This window comes from Myotis yumanensis, unplaced genomic scaffold (assembly GCF_028538775.1).
Source record: "Myotis yumanensis isolate MYYU_CA2020_CCGP unplaced genomic scaffold, mMyoYum1.0.hap1 SCAF_33, whole genome shotgun sequence".
Lineage (NCBI taxonomy): Eukaryota > Metazoa > Chordata > Mammalia > Chiroptera > Vespertilionidae > Myotis > Myotis yumanensis.
In genome coordinates, this window is record NW_027223784.1 from 50,460 (window position 1) to 64,947 (window position 14,488).

General features: G+C 41.5%; 1 protein-coding gene across 1 annotated transcript; it reads right to left on the reverse strand.

Moving 5' to 3' along the window:
• Window positions 1-209: 209 nt before the first annotated feature.
• On the reverse strand, window positions 210-962 carry LOC139000822 (cyclin-Q-like). Its single transcript, XM_070402834.1, has one exon. It carries the CDS (start codon window positions 960-962, stop codon window positions 210-212), a length of 753 nt encoding a protein of 250 aa, XP_070258935.1.
• Between the last annotated feature and the right edge of the window lie 13,526 nt (window positions 963-14,488).

Here is a 14,488-nt window from a genome sequence, read left to right on the forward strand (position 1 = left end):
TCACCCTCTGGACCATGGCTGCCGGGAGAGTCAAAGCCTGAGAATCAACGTGGCAGCATGCCATCGCCTTCAAAGGCCTGTCAGCAGCAGCACAAAACCAGTCCTCGCAGCCAGCGCTCTGGGGACCTGCCCTCACGGCGATGTGGTGGCGCCTTCTGCTGACAGCCGAGCGTCCCAGGCATCTCTTTGGACAGGCCTGGGTCAGGGCCTTAGGGCATCTCTGTGTCCATGGTATAAATCCGACTGAGATCAGACACAATGTCATCAATGATTGGCTTGGTCAGGTCGTCACTAAACACCTGCCACCAAGGCTTCTCGGCCTCGGCTTCGGCGGGCACCTCGACCCCGTAGACCTTCAGGGGCAGGTGGAGCACCGCCAGCGCTATGTGCTGAGCCTGGAACCAGAGGCACAGCCCCCCGCGGTAGCTGTCCCGCAGCAGGGCCCAGGCAGTGACGGAGATGGGGGTCCGTTGCCAGCTGTAAGGAGTCAGCCAGTTCTTGAGAGAAATCAGGAAGTGGAGCAGGTACCTGTGTGGGTGCTCAAAGGAGACTTGAAAGCGCAGTACCCACAGCACAAGGAGCTCGCACTGCGCAATGCTGTCCGGGATCACCCAGAACCCGGAGTCCAGCTCCAAGGGCTCGCTGCCTGGCTGGAAGTACCTGTTGGACACGTTGATGATGTCACGGGTTCGCAGGGGCTGTTCTTCCACTTTGCCAGCCAAGTAAAGGGCAGACATGGCGACCAAGTAGGGGTCATAGGCGTCCACGTTGATCTCGCAGAAGAACTTGTGGTAAATGGCACAGGCGGTGGCGACGGGAATGGACTGCATCCCTAGCTTGACACCTGCCTCCATGATGAAGCTTGTCACACGGAAGTGCACCCTCGCCTGGGGTGCGGGCCACCCCTTGGCGCTGGGCGCCGTGTCCTCCTCTTTGCAGCTGTCCAGGGGAAGGTCCTCCATGGGGCTCAGCCTGGAGGCCCCAGACCTTGGTGGCTGGAAGGGCAGGAGTCCTCAGGGCGTGGCCGGCGCCAGCTGGGTCCTAGAGCCCTGTGCAGCAGCCCTGCCCCGCCCCGCCCCACCCAGCCCAGCACCAACCTGCCCCACCTGACCCGCCCCGCCTGGGCTTGACCGCAGCCCTGGTTCCATCACCAATTATTGAAGAGACTGTATGACTCCATTCTATGCTTTTGCCTCCTTTGTCAAATATTAATTGAGCGTTATGGTTAGGGTCAACTTCTATGTTCTCTGTTCTGTCCCATTGGGCTATATGTCTGTTTCAGTGCCAGTAACAGGCAGTTTTGAGAATGATCGCTTTGAAATATAGCTGGATATCTGCTATTGTGATCCCTCCAACTTTGTTCTTCTTTGTCCAGATTGCTGTACCTATTTGGGGCTTTTTCTTATTTAATAAAGGACTACTTACCCTCCAAGTATTTGAATTTTGTTATATTTTATTGGAGTTTATTTGTAATACTAGAGGCCCAGTGAATGACACCTGGCAGAGTCCCTCATCCTCTGGCAGGCTGGGAGCCCTCAGGAGATATCCGAATGTTGGCTTAGGCTTAATCCTGGTTGCCAAACCTTCTGAGCGCTGCTGTGGAAGTGGGAGAGATTCCTGCCACTGCTGCTCCACTTGCCAGTCGTCAGCCCAGTCCGGCTGAGTGGCGCTCCCCTTGTAGGAATTCACTGACCAGCAAGGGCAGCACTTGCATTGTGAGTCTACCCCCTGGGTGTCAGAGCACTTCATAGCAATCGGTCTTATCTCTTTTTTATGACCTTTACTTTGAGATTTATTTTTTCTTTTCTTTTCGTTTTATTGTTTAAAGTATTACAAAGAGTATTACACGTGTCCTTTTTTTCCCGCCCTAGACAATCCCCTGGCCTTCCCTACCCCTCAGTGTCTTATGTGCATTGGTCATGCTTATATGCATGCATACAAATTTTTGGTTCATTTCTTAACCCTCCCCTCCTAACCCCCAACCCTTACTGGCCTTCCCGCTATAGTTTGACAGTCTGTTCCAGGCTGCTCTGCCTCTGTATCTATTTTTGTTCATAAATTGATAATGGTCCTTGTTATCCATAAATGAGTGAGATCATGTGGCATTTTTCCTTCATTGACTGGCTTATTTCATTAGCATAATGCTCTCCAGTCCCATCCATGCTGTTGCAAATGGCAAGAATTCCTTATTTTTTACAGCAGCATAGTATTCCATCATGTAGATGTACCACAGTTTTCTAATCCACTCATCTACTGATGGGCACTTAGGCTGTTTCCAGATTGTAGCTATGGTAAATTGTGCTGCTATGAACATAGGGGTGCATATATCCTTTATAATTGGTGTTTCTGTTTTCTTGGGATATATTATTATTAGTTGGATCCCGGGGTCAAATGGGAGTTCCATTTTTATTTTTTGAGGAAACTCTATACTGTCTTCTTTAGCTGCTGCACCAGTCTGCTTTCCCACCATCAGTGCAGAAGGGTTCCTTTTTCTCCACATCCTATCCAATACTTGTCATTTGTGTATTTGTTGATGATAGCCATTCTGACAGGTGTGAGATGGTACCTCATTGATATTTGATTTGTATCACATTTATTGATTTGTGAATATTGTACCATCCTTGCATCCCTGGGATAAATCCTACTTGGTCATGGTATATGATCTTTCTGATGTACTGCTGGATATGATATTTTGCTAAGATTTTGTTGAGGATTTTGGCATCTATGTTCATGAGGGATATTGGCCTGTAATTCTCTTTCATTGTGTTGTCTTTACCTGGTTTTGGTATTAGGGTGATGCTGGCTTCATAGAATGAGTTTGGAAGTGTTCCTACCTCTTGAATTTTTCGAATGTCTGAGCAGGATAGGTTTTAGTTCTTCCTTGAATGTTTGGTAAAACTCCCCTGTGAAGCTATCCGGTCCTGGGAGTTTGTTTGCTGAAAGCTTTTTGATGACTGCTTCAATATTTTCCATAGTTATTGGCCTATTGATATGTTTAGATTCTTCCTGATTGAGTTTTAGAAAGCTGTATTTTTCTAGGAATGTGTCTATTCCCTCCAGGTTGTCTAGTTTGTTGGAGTAAAGTTCTCTATATATTTTTTAACATTCATTTGCATTTCTGTGGGGTCTGTTGTCATTTTGCCTCTATCATTTCTGATTTTGTTTATTTGGGTCCTCTCACTTTGCTTCTTCGTGAGCCTGTCTAAAGGTTCATCAATCTTGTTTGTCCTTTCAAAGAACCAGCTCTTGGTTTCATTGATTTTATGTATTGTTTTTTGGTCTCTATGTCATTTATTTCTGCTCTACTCTTTATTAACTCCTTCCTTCTGCTCACTCTGGCTTTTTCTTGTTGCTCTCTTTCTAGTCCTTTGAGATGTAGAGTTAGATGATTTACTACCATTTTTTTTTTTTTTTTTTTGAGATAGGCCTGTAGAACTATAAACTTACCTCTTGGGACTGCTTCCATTGTTTCCCATAGGTTTTTGATTGTTGTGTTTTCATTGTCATTAATTTCAAGGATATTTTAAAATTTCTTCTTTGATCTCATTGGTAACCCAATCAATATTTAATAATGTGCTATTCAGCTTCCAGGTGTTTGAGAATTTTGGGTTGTTTTTATTGTAGTTTATTTCTAACATTATGCCATTGTGGTCTGAGAAGATGCTTGGTATGATTTCAATCTTCTTGAATTTGGGGAGACTTTGTTTGTGACCCAATATGTGCTCTATATTTGAAAATGTCAAATGAGCACTTGAGAAGAACGTATATTCCTTGGCTTTGGGGTGAAATGTTCTGAAGATGTCACATAAGTCCACCTGATCTAGTGAGTCATTTAGGATTGCTGTTTCTTTGCCAACTTTTTGTCTAGAAGATTTATCCAGTGATGTCAGTGGTGTATTAAAGTCCCCTACTATGATTGTATTGTTGTCGATCTTTCCCTTGATATCTTGCAGGAGATTTTTTTTAAGTATTTGGGTGCTCCTGCATTGGGTGCATTTATGTTTATCAGGGTTATATCCTCTTGTATTGATCCCTTTAGTATTATGAATTGGACTTCCTTATCTCTTGTTATGGCCTTCACTTTGAGGTCTATTTTGTCTGATATAAGTATTGCTACCCCAGCTTTTTTCTTTTTTTTTTTTTCATTTCCATTTGCCTGAACGATTTTTTTCCATCCCTTTACTTTCAGTCTGTGTGAGTCCCTTCTTCTGAGGTGGGTCTTTTGTAGACAACAAATATATGGGTCATGGTTTTTTATCCATTCAGCCCCTTGATGTCTTTTGATTGGAGCATTTATTCAATTTACATTTAAAGTTATTATTGAAAGGTACTTGTTTGTAGCCATTTCTATTTTTTCTGCCTGTTTTCTGTCTTAGCTTTTTTTTCTTTTTTTTATACCAGTCTTTTTAGCATTTCTTGCATTGCTGACTTGGTAGTTATAAACTCACTTAGCCTTTTTTTTTTGTCTGTGAAGCTCCTTATTTCACCTTCAATTTTGAATGATAGCCTTGTTGGATAGAGTATTCTTGGATTCAGTCCTTTGCTTTGCATCACTTTGTAAATTTCCATCCATTCATTTCTGGCCTGAAGTGTTTCTGTTGACAAATCATTTGATAATCTAATGGGAGATCCCTTGTATGTAACTGTCCGTCTCTCCTTTGCAGCCTTTAAGGTTCTCTCTTTGTCCCAAACATTTGAAATGGTGATTATGATGAGTATTGGGGTGGGTCTTTTTGGGTTCACCTTGTTTGGGACTCTCTGTGCTTGTGTGACTTTTTTCTTCTCCTCCTCTGGGAAGTTTTCTGACATTATCTCTTCCAATAGGTTTTCTAACCCTTGTTACTCTTTCTGTTGTCCTGGTATCCCTATTATTCGTACGTTGTTTCATTTCACGAGGAGCCATAGCTCCCTTAGGCTCTCTTCCTGACTTTTAATTTTTTTCTCCAATTGTAGTTCAATTTGGGTGTGTTTTGTTTCCCTGTCTTCTAATTCGCTAATTTGTTCCTCTGCTTCTCCTAGTCTACTGTTGAAACTTTCAATGGTGTTTTTTATTGCAGCTATATCACTCTTCATTTCTTCTTGGTTCTTACATAATTTATTGGTTTTTTTTCAACCGTTTCTTTTTGATTCTTGAATAAGTTGTTGATTTTTTCCTCCATCTGGTTTGTGCATTCTAGGACCCTTAATCTGAATTCTTTTTTTTGTCATGCTGCATGCCTCGGTTTCAATTAGCTACTATTTTGGCAACTCCTCCTGTTGTTTCCTATGGGGGTTTCTTTGTCTACCCATGTTTGATCTCACCAACATATCTAGATGTTGAGTCATTCAGGGGCTGCTCCATGGGTAGCAGTGGCTCCTCGGGCTGTGGTTGCTCCTTGGGCGGTTGTGGTAGCAGCTGCTCCTCAGTTGGCAGCCGCTTCTCTGGTGGGTGCTTTTCACAGCTATGGTGGCTCCTCTGGCTGGTGGGGGGAGGCTTCACACACAGATGCTCTTCCTCAGACAGAGGGTGTGGTGATCAGGAGGCTGCTGATCCTTGGATGGGGACTGGCTGCATGCTGCTGTTGTTCCTCTGATGTGGTGGACTCTTTGTGGGGCTACTGCTCCTAGGACTTGGACAAGTTGATTGCAAGTCTGCTGCTCCTAAGGAGGGGGTCGGCTGCTTGCGAGGCTGCTGCTCTTTGGACAGGAGTTAGCTGCATGCGTGGCTGCTCCTCCTCAGACATGGACGTGCCACTCACCCATCTGCAGCTCACCGGACAGGTGCAGGCTGTTCTGGCTCTGCTCCTCAGACAGGTGTATGCTGCACAGGGCTGCCGATCCTCGGACGTGGGCGGTATGCTCGTGCGGCTGCTCCTCCTTGGACAGTTCAGACTGCTTGCTTGGTTGCTGCTCCTCTGATGGGGAAGCAGGCCGCTCACACAGCTGCTGCTCCTTGGACAGGGCCAGGCCATATGATGCTGCTGCACTGAGGCTCGAGGTAGGCTACTCATGGGGCTGATGTTCCCTGGACAAGAGCGTGCAGCTCACATGCCTGCTGCTCACGGGGTTGAAAAAATACTCCGAAAAGAAGTAGGAAATAAAGGAGCAAAGAAAAAAAAAACAAAACAAAAAAAACAAAAAAAAAACAAAAAAAAAAAGAGAACACAGAAAAAGGAAAAAAAAAAAGAAAGCTAACAAAATAATAATATAAAACTGAAAAATTGAAATGTCATTCCTTTGGCTGGTTTAAGATCCCAGTTTTCAGCAATGTCTGTGCTTTTTGTTCTGGTTGCTGTTGTTGTCATTGCTGGGACAGAAAGCCCTTCTATGGGCCAGACCCTGTTAACTAAAAGGGACTAATCAGATTATTTTAATCCTTCACCTCATTCAGGGTCGAATCTGGGTGTGGCTGTATTCCTTGCCTGGGGCCTGGAGGGAGGAATTATAACCTCAGAAGAAAATGGCTGACCAAGTCCTGAGCTCATGAGTGACTCAGCACTCAATTTACTGCTACTTCTCCTGGCCCCCCTTCTCTCCCCAGCCTCTCCCCAGATTCCACTCCTCCGCACCTGCTCCCCCTCTTCAGCACAGGTGAGTGTCTGTATCCGAAATGTCCTCTGAACAGGGTTCAGCGAAAACAATCAACAAATGCCAGCCACAGAAACGGGGAAGGCTGAGTCTCTGTAAGCTCCTCTCTTACCAGCACTGCATGGCCTAGTCAGCGCTTCAGGCTGCCCCTTTTAGGCTCAGTTCTCTGTAATTACGGAAACCAGATCTCTAATCCCCCTGCACCAACAGTCCCCTGGATGTCCTTTCCACAGTCAGGGGCTGTGCCTGTCCCAAGAGTCGTGGCTGTGTGCCCCGTGGTCTCCCTCTGCACCTGTGGGCTCAGAGGTCTGTCAAACTTTCCTGCCCAGATCCCTGGTTTTTACCTTACAGAGGAACTCGGCCCTTCCTGGCTGCAAACTGTCTCACCAGCTGAGTGTACTTCGCCAGTTCAGGGTGGGTGTTATTAGTTTCAGCTGCTCACTCCATTTGCTCCAGGACAAGCCCTGGGACGCCCACCACCATCTTGGCTTCTTGAGATTTATTTTTTCAAATATAATTATTGCTCCCCTAGTTTCTCCCCGCCCCCCGCTTTGCCTGAAAAATATTTTCTCTCCTTCCACTTTCAGTCCCTGTGATTCCCTTATTCTGAGGTGGGTCTCTCATAGACAGCATACATATGGGTTTGTTTTATTATAATTTTAGCCATCCTATATCTTTTGAATGGAGTGTTTTGTCCATTTAGGTTTAAGGTTATTTTGATAGGTCCTGATGTGTTGCCACTTTTTTTCTTTATACCTGTGTTTGTTCTGTCTCTTCTATTCCTTCTTTTTAAAACAGTCCGTTTAGTATTTCTTGCATTGATGGTTTAGTAGTGAAACACTCCCTTAGATTATTTTTTTCCTGTGAAGATACTGAGTTCCCCTATAGTTTTGAATGATAGCCTTGCTGGATAAGTATTCTTGGATTTGTTCCCTTGTTTCGCATCACTTTGTATATTTCCTTTCATTCCCTTCTGGCCTGATGTGTTTCTGTTAAAAATCATTAGAAAATCATTTGATAATCTAACAGGAGAGCCTTTGTAGATAATTCTGCCTCTCTCTCTTGCAGCCTTTAAAATTGTTTGTGTGGTTATAGTTTGCCATTATAATTACAATGTGTCTTGATATAGGTCTTATTGGGTGCATCTTGTTCGGGACTGTCTGTGCTTGTGTGACTTTTTCTTCCCAAGATCAGGAAGTTTTTGTCCTTATTTCTTCTAATATGTTTCCTAATCCTTGTTCCTCATCTTGACCTTCTGACACCATTATTATATGTATGTTACTTTGTTTCATGTTGTCCCCAATCTCCCTTAGGATATCCACTGGCTTTCTATTTTTTCTCTCCAATTGCTGTTCAGATGGTGTTGTTCAGGGTGCGTTACTCTGCCCTGTCTCCTAAGTCACTATTTCAACCCTTTGCTACTGCTAGTCTACTGTTTGAAACCTTCCATCGTATTTTTCATTGTAGCTATTATCAATTTTTTTCATTTTTCCTTGATTCTTACATAAGTTGTGGATTCCCCATGCATCTGGTGCATGAACTGTATGACCCTTATTCTGAATTCCTTTTCGAACATATTGTATGCCTCCATTTAATTTAGTTACTCTTCTGGCAATTCCTTCTTTTCTCTCTTTTGGGGTTTTTTTTTGTTTGTCTCCCCATTTTAGCTATCACTGCAGAACCTAGGAGCCAGTGTGCGAGAGGCTAATGGCCACAGAGTGGATCGGCAATTCAATTGTGCACTCCAAGACTCACAGGAGGCAGTGGCAGTGGTGGAGGGCTGGAGTCCCAGTGTCCGTGGTTCCGCTGCTGCCGTAAAAAGGTCTTTGGCCAGAGTGCCCCTAGGATCTCAGGTGATGTCTGAGGCCCATCTGGGTGGAGGTGAGGCTGGGTTCCTAGTCATAGCAGCTCTCCCCTGCAAGATGGCTTGTTTTCTTAGAACCATATTTAACATAAAACAGTGTAGTTACATAAAAATACTAAAGATTGTGCAAGGGGCTTATTAAAAATAGAATGGATAAACAAATCATAACTATGTAAATACAGAGTTTCAGTCATACTGGACTTTTTTTCTGTCATTTTAACTGAAGAAATAATTTAAGTAAGAATTCTGAGATGTGGTAGAGAAGGAATAAATTACCTAATCATTTTGAATGAATGATTGTTTTAAAAATAAATAGTTTATGTAAGCTTGGTGCACTGAAAAATAATGAAATTGATGTTGTCAAAACATAAATGAAGTAACAGTCACATTCCAAAAAGTAATCCACATTGCCCAGTCAGTATTGCTCAATGGCTGAGGATAGAATTGTGAACCAAGATGTCTCGTCATCTATTCCTGGTCAGGACACCTGCCCAGGTTGCTGGCTGGTTCGTCAGTATGAGACATTTAAGGAAGCAGCTGATCAAAATATTTCTCTTTCATCTATGTTTCCATCTCTCTATCCCTCTCCCTTTCTCTCTCTCTCCAGAAAACCAAGAATAAGCCTATTGAAAAACAAGGATGGAATGTATGTGTTTTTCCTGGAATGTGAGACTTTTTCGTCATTATGACCAGAGGTCTTTGGAGGACTTTTATTAACCAACATATATGGTTCTGTGTTGAATAGCTCAATGGAATATTATTAATAATGAAGTGTTTCATAAACTTACCATGAAAAGGACTTTATAATTTTTGAAGGAAATGCTTCGTTTGGGAGAAGAATTTGATGTTGATCTTGATTTTAGTTTCAGTAATTAGTAGGTTTCAAACAGTTGTTTATTTGTTCAGGTTAAATTTTATGTAGTGTTGATATAATGTGTACTCATTTTCGTCTGTGGATTGGAAAACAATTAAAGTAGACTACACCAAGAAACCATCTTTTCAAAGTGGGGGTGGACAGAGGGCACCAATTCCATCAAGAAATAGAGGTGATGTAAGAAGTCTGAGAAGTGGAAGAGGAGGAAGTAAGCGAAGCAAAAGAACATCCCTCAGGTGGAAAACACTTAGGTAATGTTTCAGAATCTATGGATGGTAGGAGATCTGACTTAGGTAAACACATAATACAATATGCAAATGAGGTATCATAGACTTCTGTACCTGAAGCATTTTTGATCATATTAACTTCCATAAATTCAATAGAAAGCGCACAAACTGCCAGTAACTCAAATGTTTTTAAATAATAAAAAAATAAATATATGAGCATGAAACCTTTATTTATGTGAAAACAGTAACATTGAATGAAGAGATACACCTCAATTTCATTCATATCTTTCAAAGCAAAAGAAATGGTACCATTCATTTGATTGAGAATGTATACTGATGATCAATATGATTTGTAATTGCTAAAGAGGTATAGCACTTATAATAATGTATGCAATACTGTAATGTGTGAAACACTCCTAATGACCTTACAGGGATAGAATTTATTTTTTTAACGAAATCTTTATTGTTCAGATTATTACATTTGTTCCTCTTCCCCCCCCCATTACTCCCCTCCTCCCAGTTCCCACACCACCCTCCACCCTCACTCCCCACACACTGTCCTTATCCATAGGTGCACGATTTTTGTCCAGTCTCTTCCCGCATCTCCCACACCCCTTGCCCCCTAAAAATAGTTAGTCCATTCCCTTTCTATGTCCCTGCTTCTATTATAATCACCAGTTCATTCTGTTCATCAGATTATTTATTCACTTGATTCTTAGATTCGCTTGTTGATAGATGCGTATTTGTTGTTCATAATTTGTATCTTTACCTTTTCCTCCTTCTTCCTCTTCTTAATGAATATCTTTCAGCATTTCATATAATACTGGTTTGGTGGTGATGAACTCCTTTAGCTTTTCCTTATCTGTGAAGCTCTTTATCTGACCTTCACTTCTGAATGATAGCTTTGCTGGATAAAGTAATCTTGGTTGTAGGTTCTTGGTATTCATCACTTTGAATATTTCTTGCCGCTCCCTTCTGGCTTTCAAAGTTTCTGTTGAGAAATCAGCTGACAGTCATATGGGTATTCCCTTGTAGGTTACTGAGTTTCTTTCTCTTGCTGCTTTTAAGATTCTCTCTTTGTCTTTTGCTCTTGGCATTTTAATTATGATGTGTCTTGGTGTGGTCCTCTTTGGATTCCTTTTGTTTGGGGTTCTCTGTGCTTCCTGTACTTGTAAGTCTATTTCTTTCACCAGGTAGGGGAAGTTTTCTGTCATTATTTCTTCAAATAGGTTTTCCATATCTTGCTCTCTCTCATCTTCTGGCACCCCTATAATTCGGATGTTAGTACGCTTGAAGCTGTCCTAGAGGCTCCTTACACTATCTTCTTATTTTCGGATTCTTTTTTCATTTTGCTTTTCTGGTTGGGTGTTTTTTGCTTCTTTGCATTTCAAATCTTTGACTTGATTCTTGCACTCCTCTGGTCTGCTGTTGGGAGTCTGTATAATATTCTTTATTTCAGACAGTGTATGCTTAATTTCTAGTTGGTTCTTTATCAAGACATCGAGGGTCTCATTGGATTTCTTGAGGATCTCACTATATTCATCGGCGGTCTCACCAGTCTTTTTGAGGGCCTTATTAAGTTTACCAGCGGCTTCTAGACAGTTCTTCAGAGACCTTAAAAGCGTGGTTTTGAACTCTATATCCTCCATTTCTGTCAGTTGTGTCCTGTTTCTTTGTCTCCGCATTTTTTATGCTTTCTTGGTGCAATCCGTAGAGGTCTTTGTGTGCAGTCTTGTTGTAGTTAAGCCTTGATTGTTGTAGGTAATACTGGGGGGGATTTGACCTCCAGGCCAACTGGCTGTGAGAATCAGCTGTGTCTGCAGTGGGAGAACTTCTGTCCTCTAGGGAGGTGTGAATCTAGCCTTTGCCTGAGGCTATCCCGCAAATGCCTCTGTGAAAGGCTTGGGCAGGGAGGGTCCCAGGGGATCAACAGGGTGGGCGGAGCAAGCAGTTATGGCTGCTCTCAGTCCAGTCCCCAGAGGCTCTGCCTCTCAGAGTCCCATCAACTGCTGAAAACCTCAGAGAGAAAGCTGCCCTCGAGTTCCAACCGATGCCAGACAGTCCCTCTTATCCCGTTTGAATGTTACACTTTGGGAACCAGAAGTCATGTAGGTTTAAAGTAAAGATTCATACTTATTGAAGTACTAAGAATATGTTCTGAAAGTGCAGTTCTTTCGTCTGAAAAAAGGACATCAGTTCACCTTGGAAAATACCCACTGAAATAAAAGTTAGTCTAACTATATAAACTTCAAGGACACACACTTCATTATTTAGAAATGGATTTGAAATATTCGTTTTTAGTATAGCAATGTGCAACACTGTACTGTGTAAAATAATAATCTCTATTATTATTTTGATAAGGTGATCTTGTACCTATGTTTGGTGTAGAGGACTTTCCATTTGGAAACTGCATAAGAGAAATATCTATGGTATTAAATAGATTCACCAAGTGGTCTCTGACTCAGGCAAAGGCTAAAAACCAATGATTCTCCAAGTTCATTGATCTTTCTTTCTTTCTTGTATATGAGGAATATGAAACATGAATAAAAATGTTGATGAGCTACTTTCAGGGAAGTTGTCTTTTAATTAATTTATCTATTTACTTATTTTACTGACTATGAAAGGAAGGTATATTCATTTCAACATATCTGCAGCAGGAAAAGTTGTTTCCATATTAACCCATTTTTCCAATTTCAAAGATTTAGTGTCCATTTGTGATAATTAGGTGTGTGACACTTCACGGGAAATTTCCTAAAGTGTTATTGCAGAGTTTGTGCAAGATGAAGGTGAATGTTCCTGTTTTTCCACATTGGTCATACTGAGAAGAGTTTGCCAGTTCATATTTTGCCACATATGAGGATGCTCATAGTTCTTCTTTCCATGAAAAATTACAGAATTGGAAGATAAGCTTATTTTCTATTTAAAAATGAAACAGTGATTTTTAATTATGTATTATTCAACATGTTTTCTCTAAATACTATTAAAATAGAGTATAGTATTCTGATCAAAGAATTATTTTATAAATGAACTGTAGGAATTATATGATAACATTCTTTAAATAACACTTTTTTGTGATGCATCATGTTTTAACTTTGTATATTTTAATTTTTAACTATGACGTTACACATTTTAAAAGCTTTTATTGAGATAAAACTAATTTGAAGACTAGTTGGGACTGTTTCCTTGTATCTTTAAAATAACTTCTTTCACTTACTATATCTGGATTCTCTGCATTCAAATTCCGGTGTGTGTGTGTGTGTGTGTGGTTGTGTGTGTGTGTGTGTGTGTGTGTGTGTATTTGTATGGTGTGTGTGTGTGTGTTTTGTCTTGTTTTTTGGCACATATATATAATGCTGCTCCAGTTCTTTCTCGGTTATCCAAACTGATTTTCAATAACTCTTAGCACTGTACTGAAGACATGTAAAGATAGAACTTTATCATTTTAGGCTAAGCAGCATGCTTATGACCATGATCCTGTTTGGTAAAGATTTATACACAATACCCAGACTTGGCCATTTAACAAATGGTGACCCTACTCAAGTAGAATGATGTTATTTATGACACAGAGGATGGCAGACATACAATTAATCTTGACAGAAGTGGCTCCACAGGTGGGTTCTCTTCCACTGAAAAGGGCTCCATCTTCAAGAAGTTGGGATCCTCCACCTACAAGACCTGCCCATTCTGTTCCAAGGCAAAGCCCTACTGGGATGGGAAGTCAAGGTAAAGGCTACAGCCTCTCGTGGATTACAGTAATGAGCTGTTTTAAAAGGAATGCTGCACTTTAATTTCAGGAAGCCAAGTGGAAAGTGAGTAGTGGATGGGCATCTGTACTGAACACTATCTTATTGTTTCATAGTTAGGAAATAATTCTTCAGCTTCTAATTAGTGAGGTAAGAAGTAACACCAGAGTGAGGAATGCATTCCTTTTAATCCATGTTGATACGATGTCCCTCCTTTTTATATTTATTTTTTTAATATTTTAAGAAAAATGATTTCAGCATCATAATGTTACATTGAATAACTGTTAATATTTCCAGAAAAACTATTTTAAATGTAATAATTTTACATGTGATAAGCAATAATATTCCAAGAAAAACAATTTTAAAATAATAATACTGGAGACCCAGTGTACAAATTTGTGCATGGTTGGTGTCCGGCCTGCACATCCCAATCTCCGGGTTGGCCAGGGGGAGGGGATGCAGTTGTTTGGCTGTCTGGCTCCACCTGGAAGGAGTGGGGGATCAGATGGGGGAAGATGAAGGCCAGGGGAAGGGGCTGTGGGCAGCTTACTGGCTGGCGGGTCCTCGATCATTGCAGGGCGTGGGGCGGGCGGGCGGAGAAAACAGTGAGGGGCTGGCTGGAGGGTGCATCCGGGACGCTAGCCAGACAGTCCCACCCCATGGTTGATCCCCTGGTCAAACTCCTGTTTGAGGGGGCAATTTGCATATTAGCCTTTTATAATATAGTGTTGCAGGCAATAAAAATATGTTTAAAAAATTTTAAATATAATATTACCGAAACAGTGCAAACATATTTTATCACAAAATTTGTAGGAATTATTAAATATCTGAAAATAATAGGATTCCTTCTATTATATTCTAAAACATAATTTTTTTACCCTGGCTCTATTTTATTCATCTGTTTATATTTTATTTTTTGAAATATATTTTTTATTGATTTCAGTGAGAAAGGGAGAGGGAGAGAGAGATAGAAACATCAATGATGAGTGAGAATCATTGATCCACTGCCACCTGCACGCCTCACACTGGGGACCAAGCCCACAACCCAAGCATGTGTCTTTGGCTGGAATCGAAACTGGGACCCTTCAGTCTGGCAGCCAATAATCTATCCACTGAGCCAAACCAGCTAGGGCTATTTTTTTCTTTATTGATTAAGGTATTACATATGTGTCCTTATCGCCCTTTATTCCCCCTACACCCTCCTCATGTCATT

Excerpts from the sequence above, each read along its gene's own strand:
- LOC139000822 (XM_070402834.1), bottom strand. The coding sequence starts at position 962 with ATGGAGGACCTTCCCCTGGACAGCTGCAAAGAGGAGGACACGGCGCCC.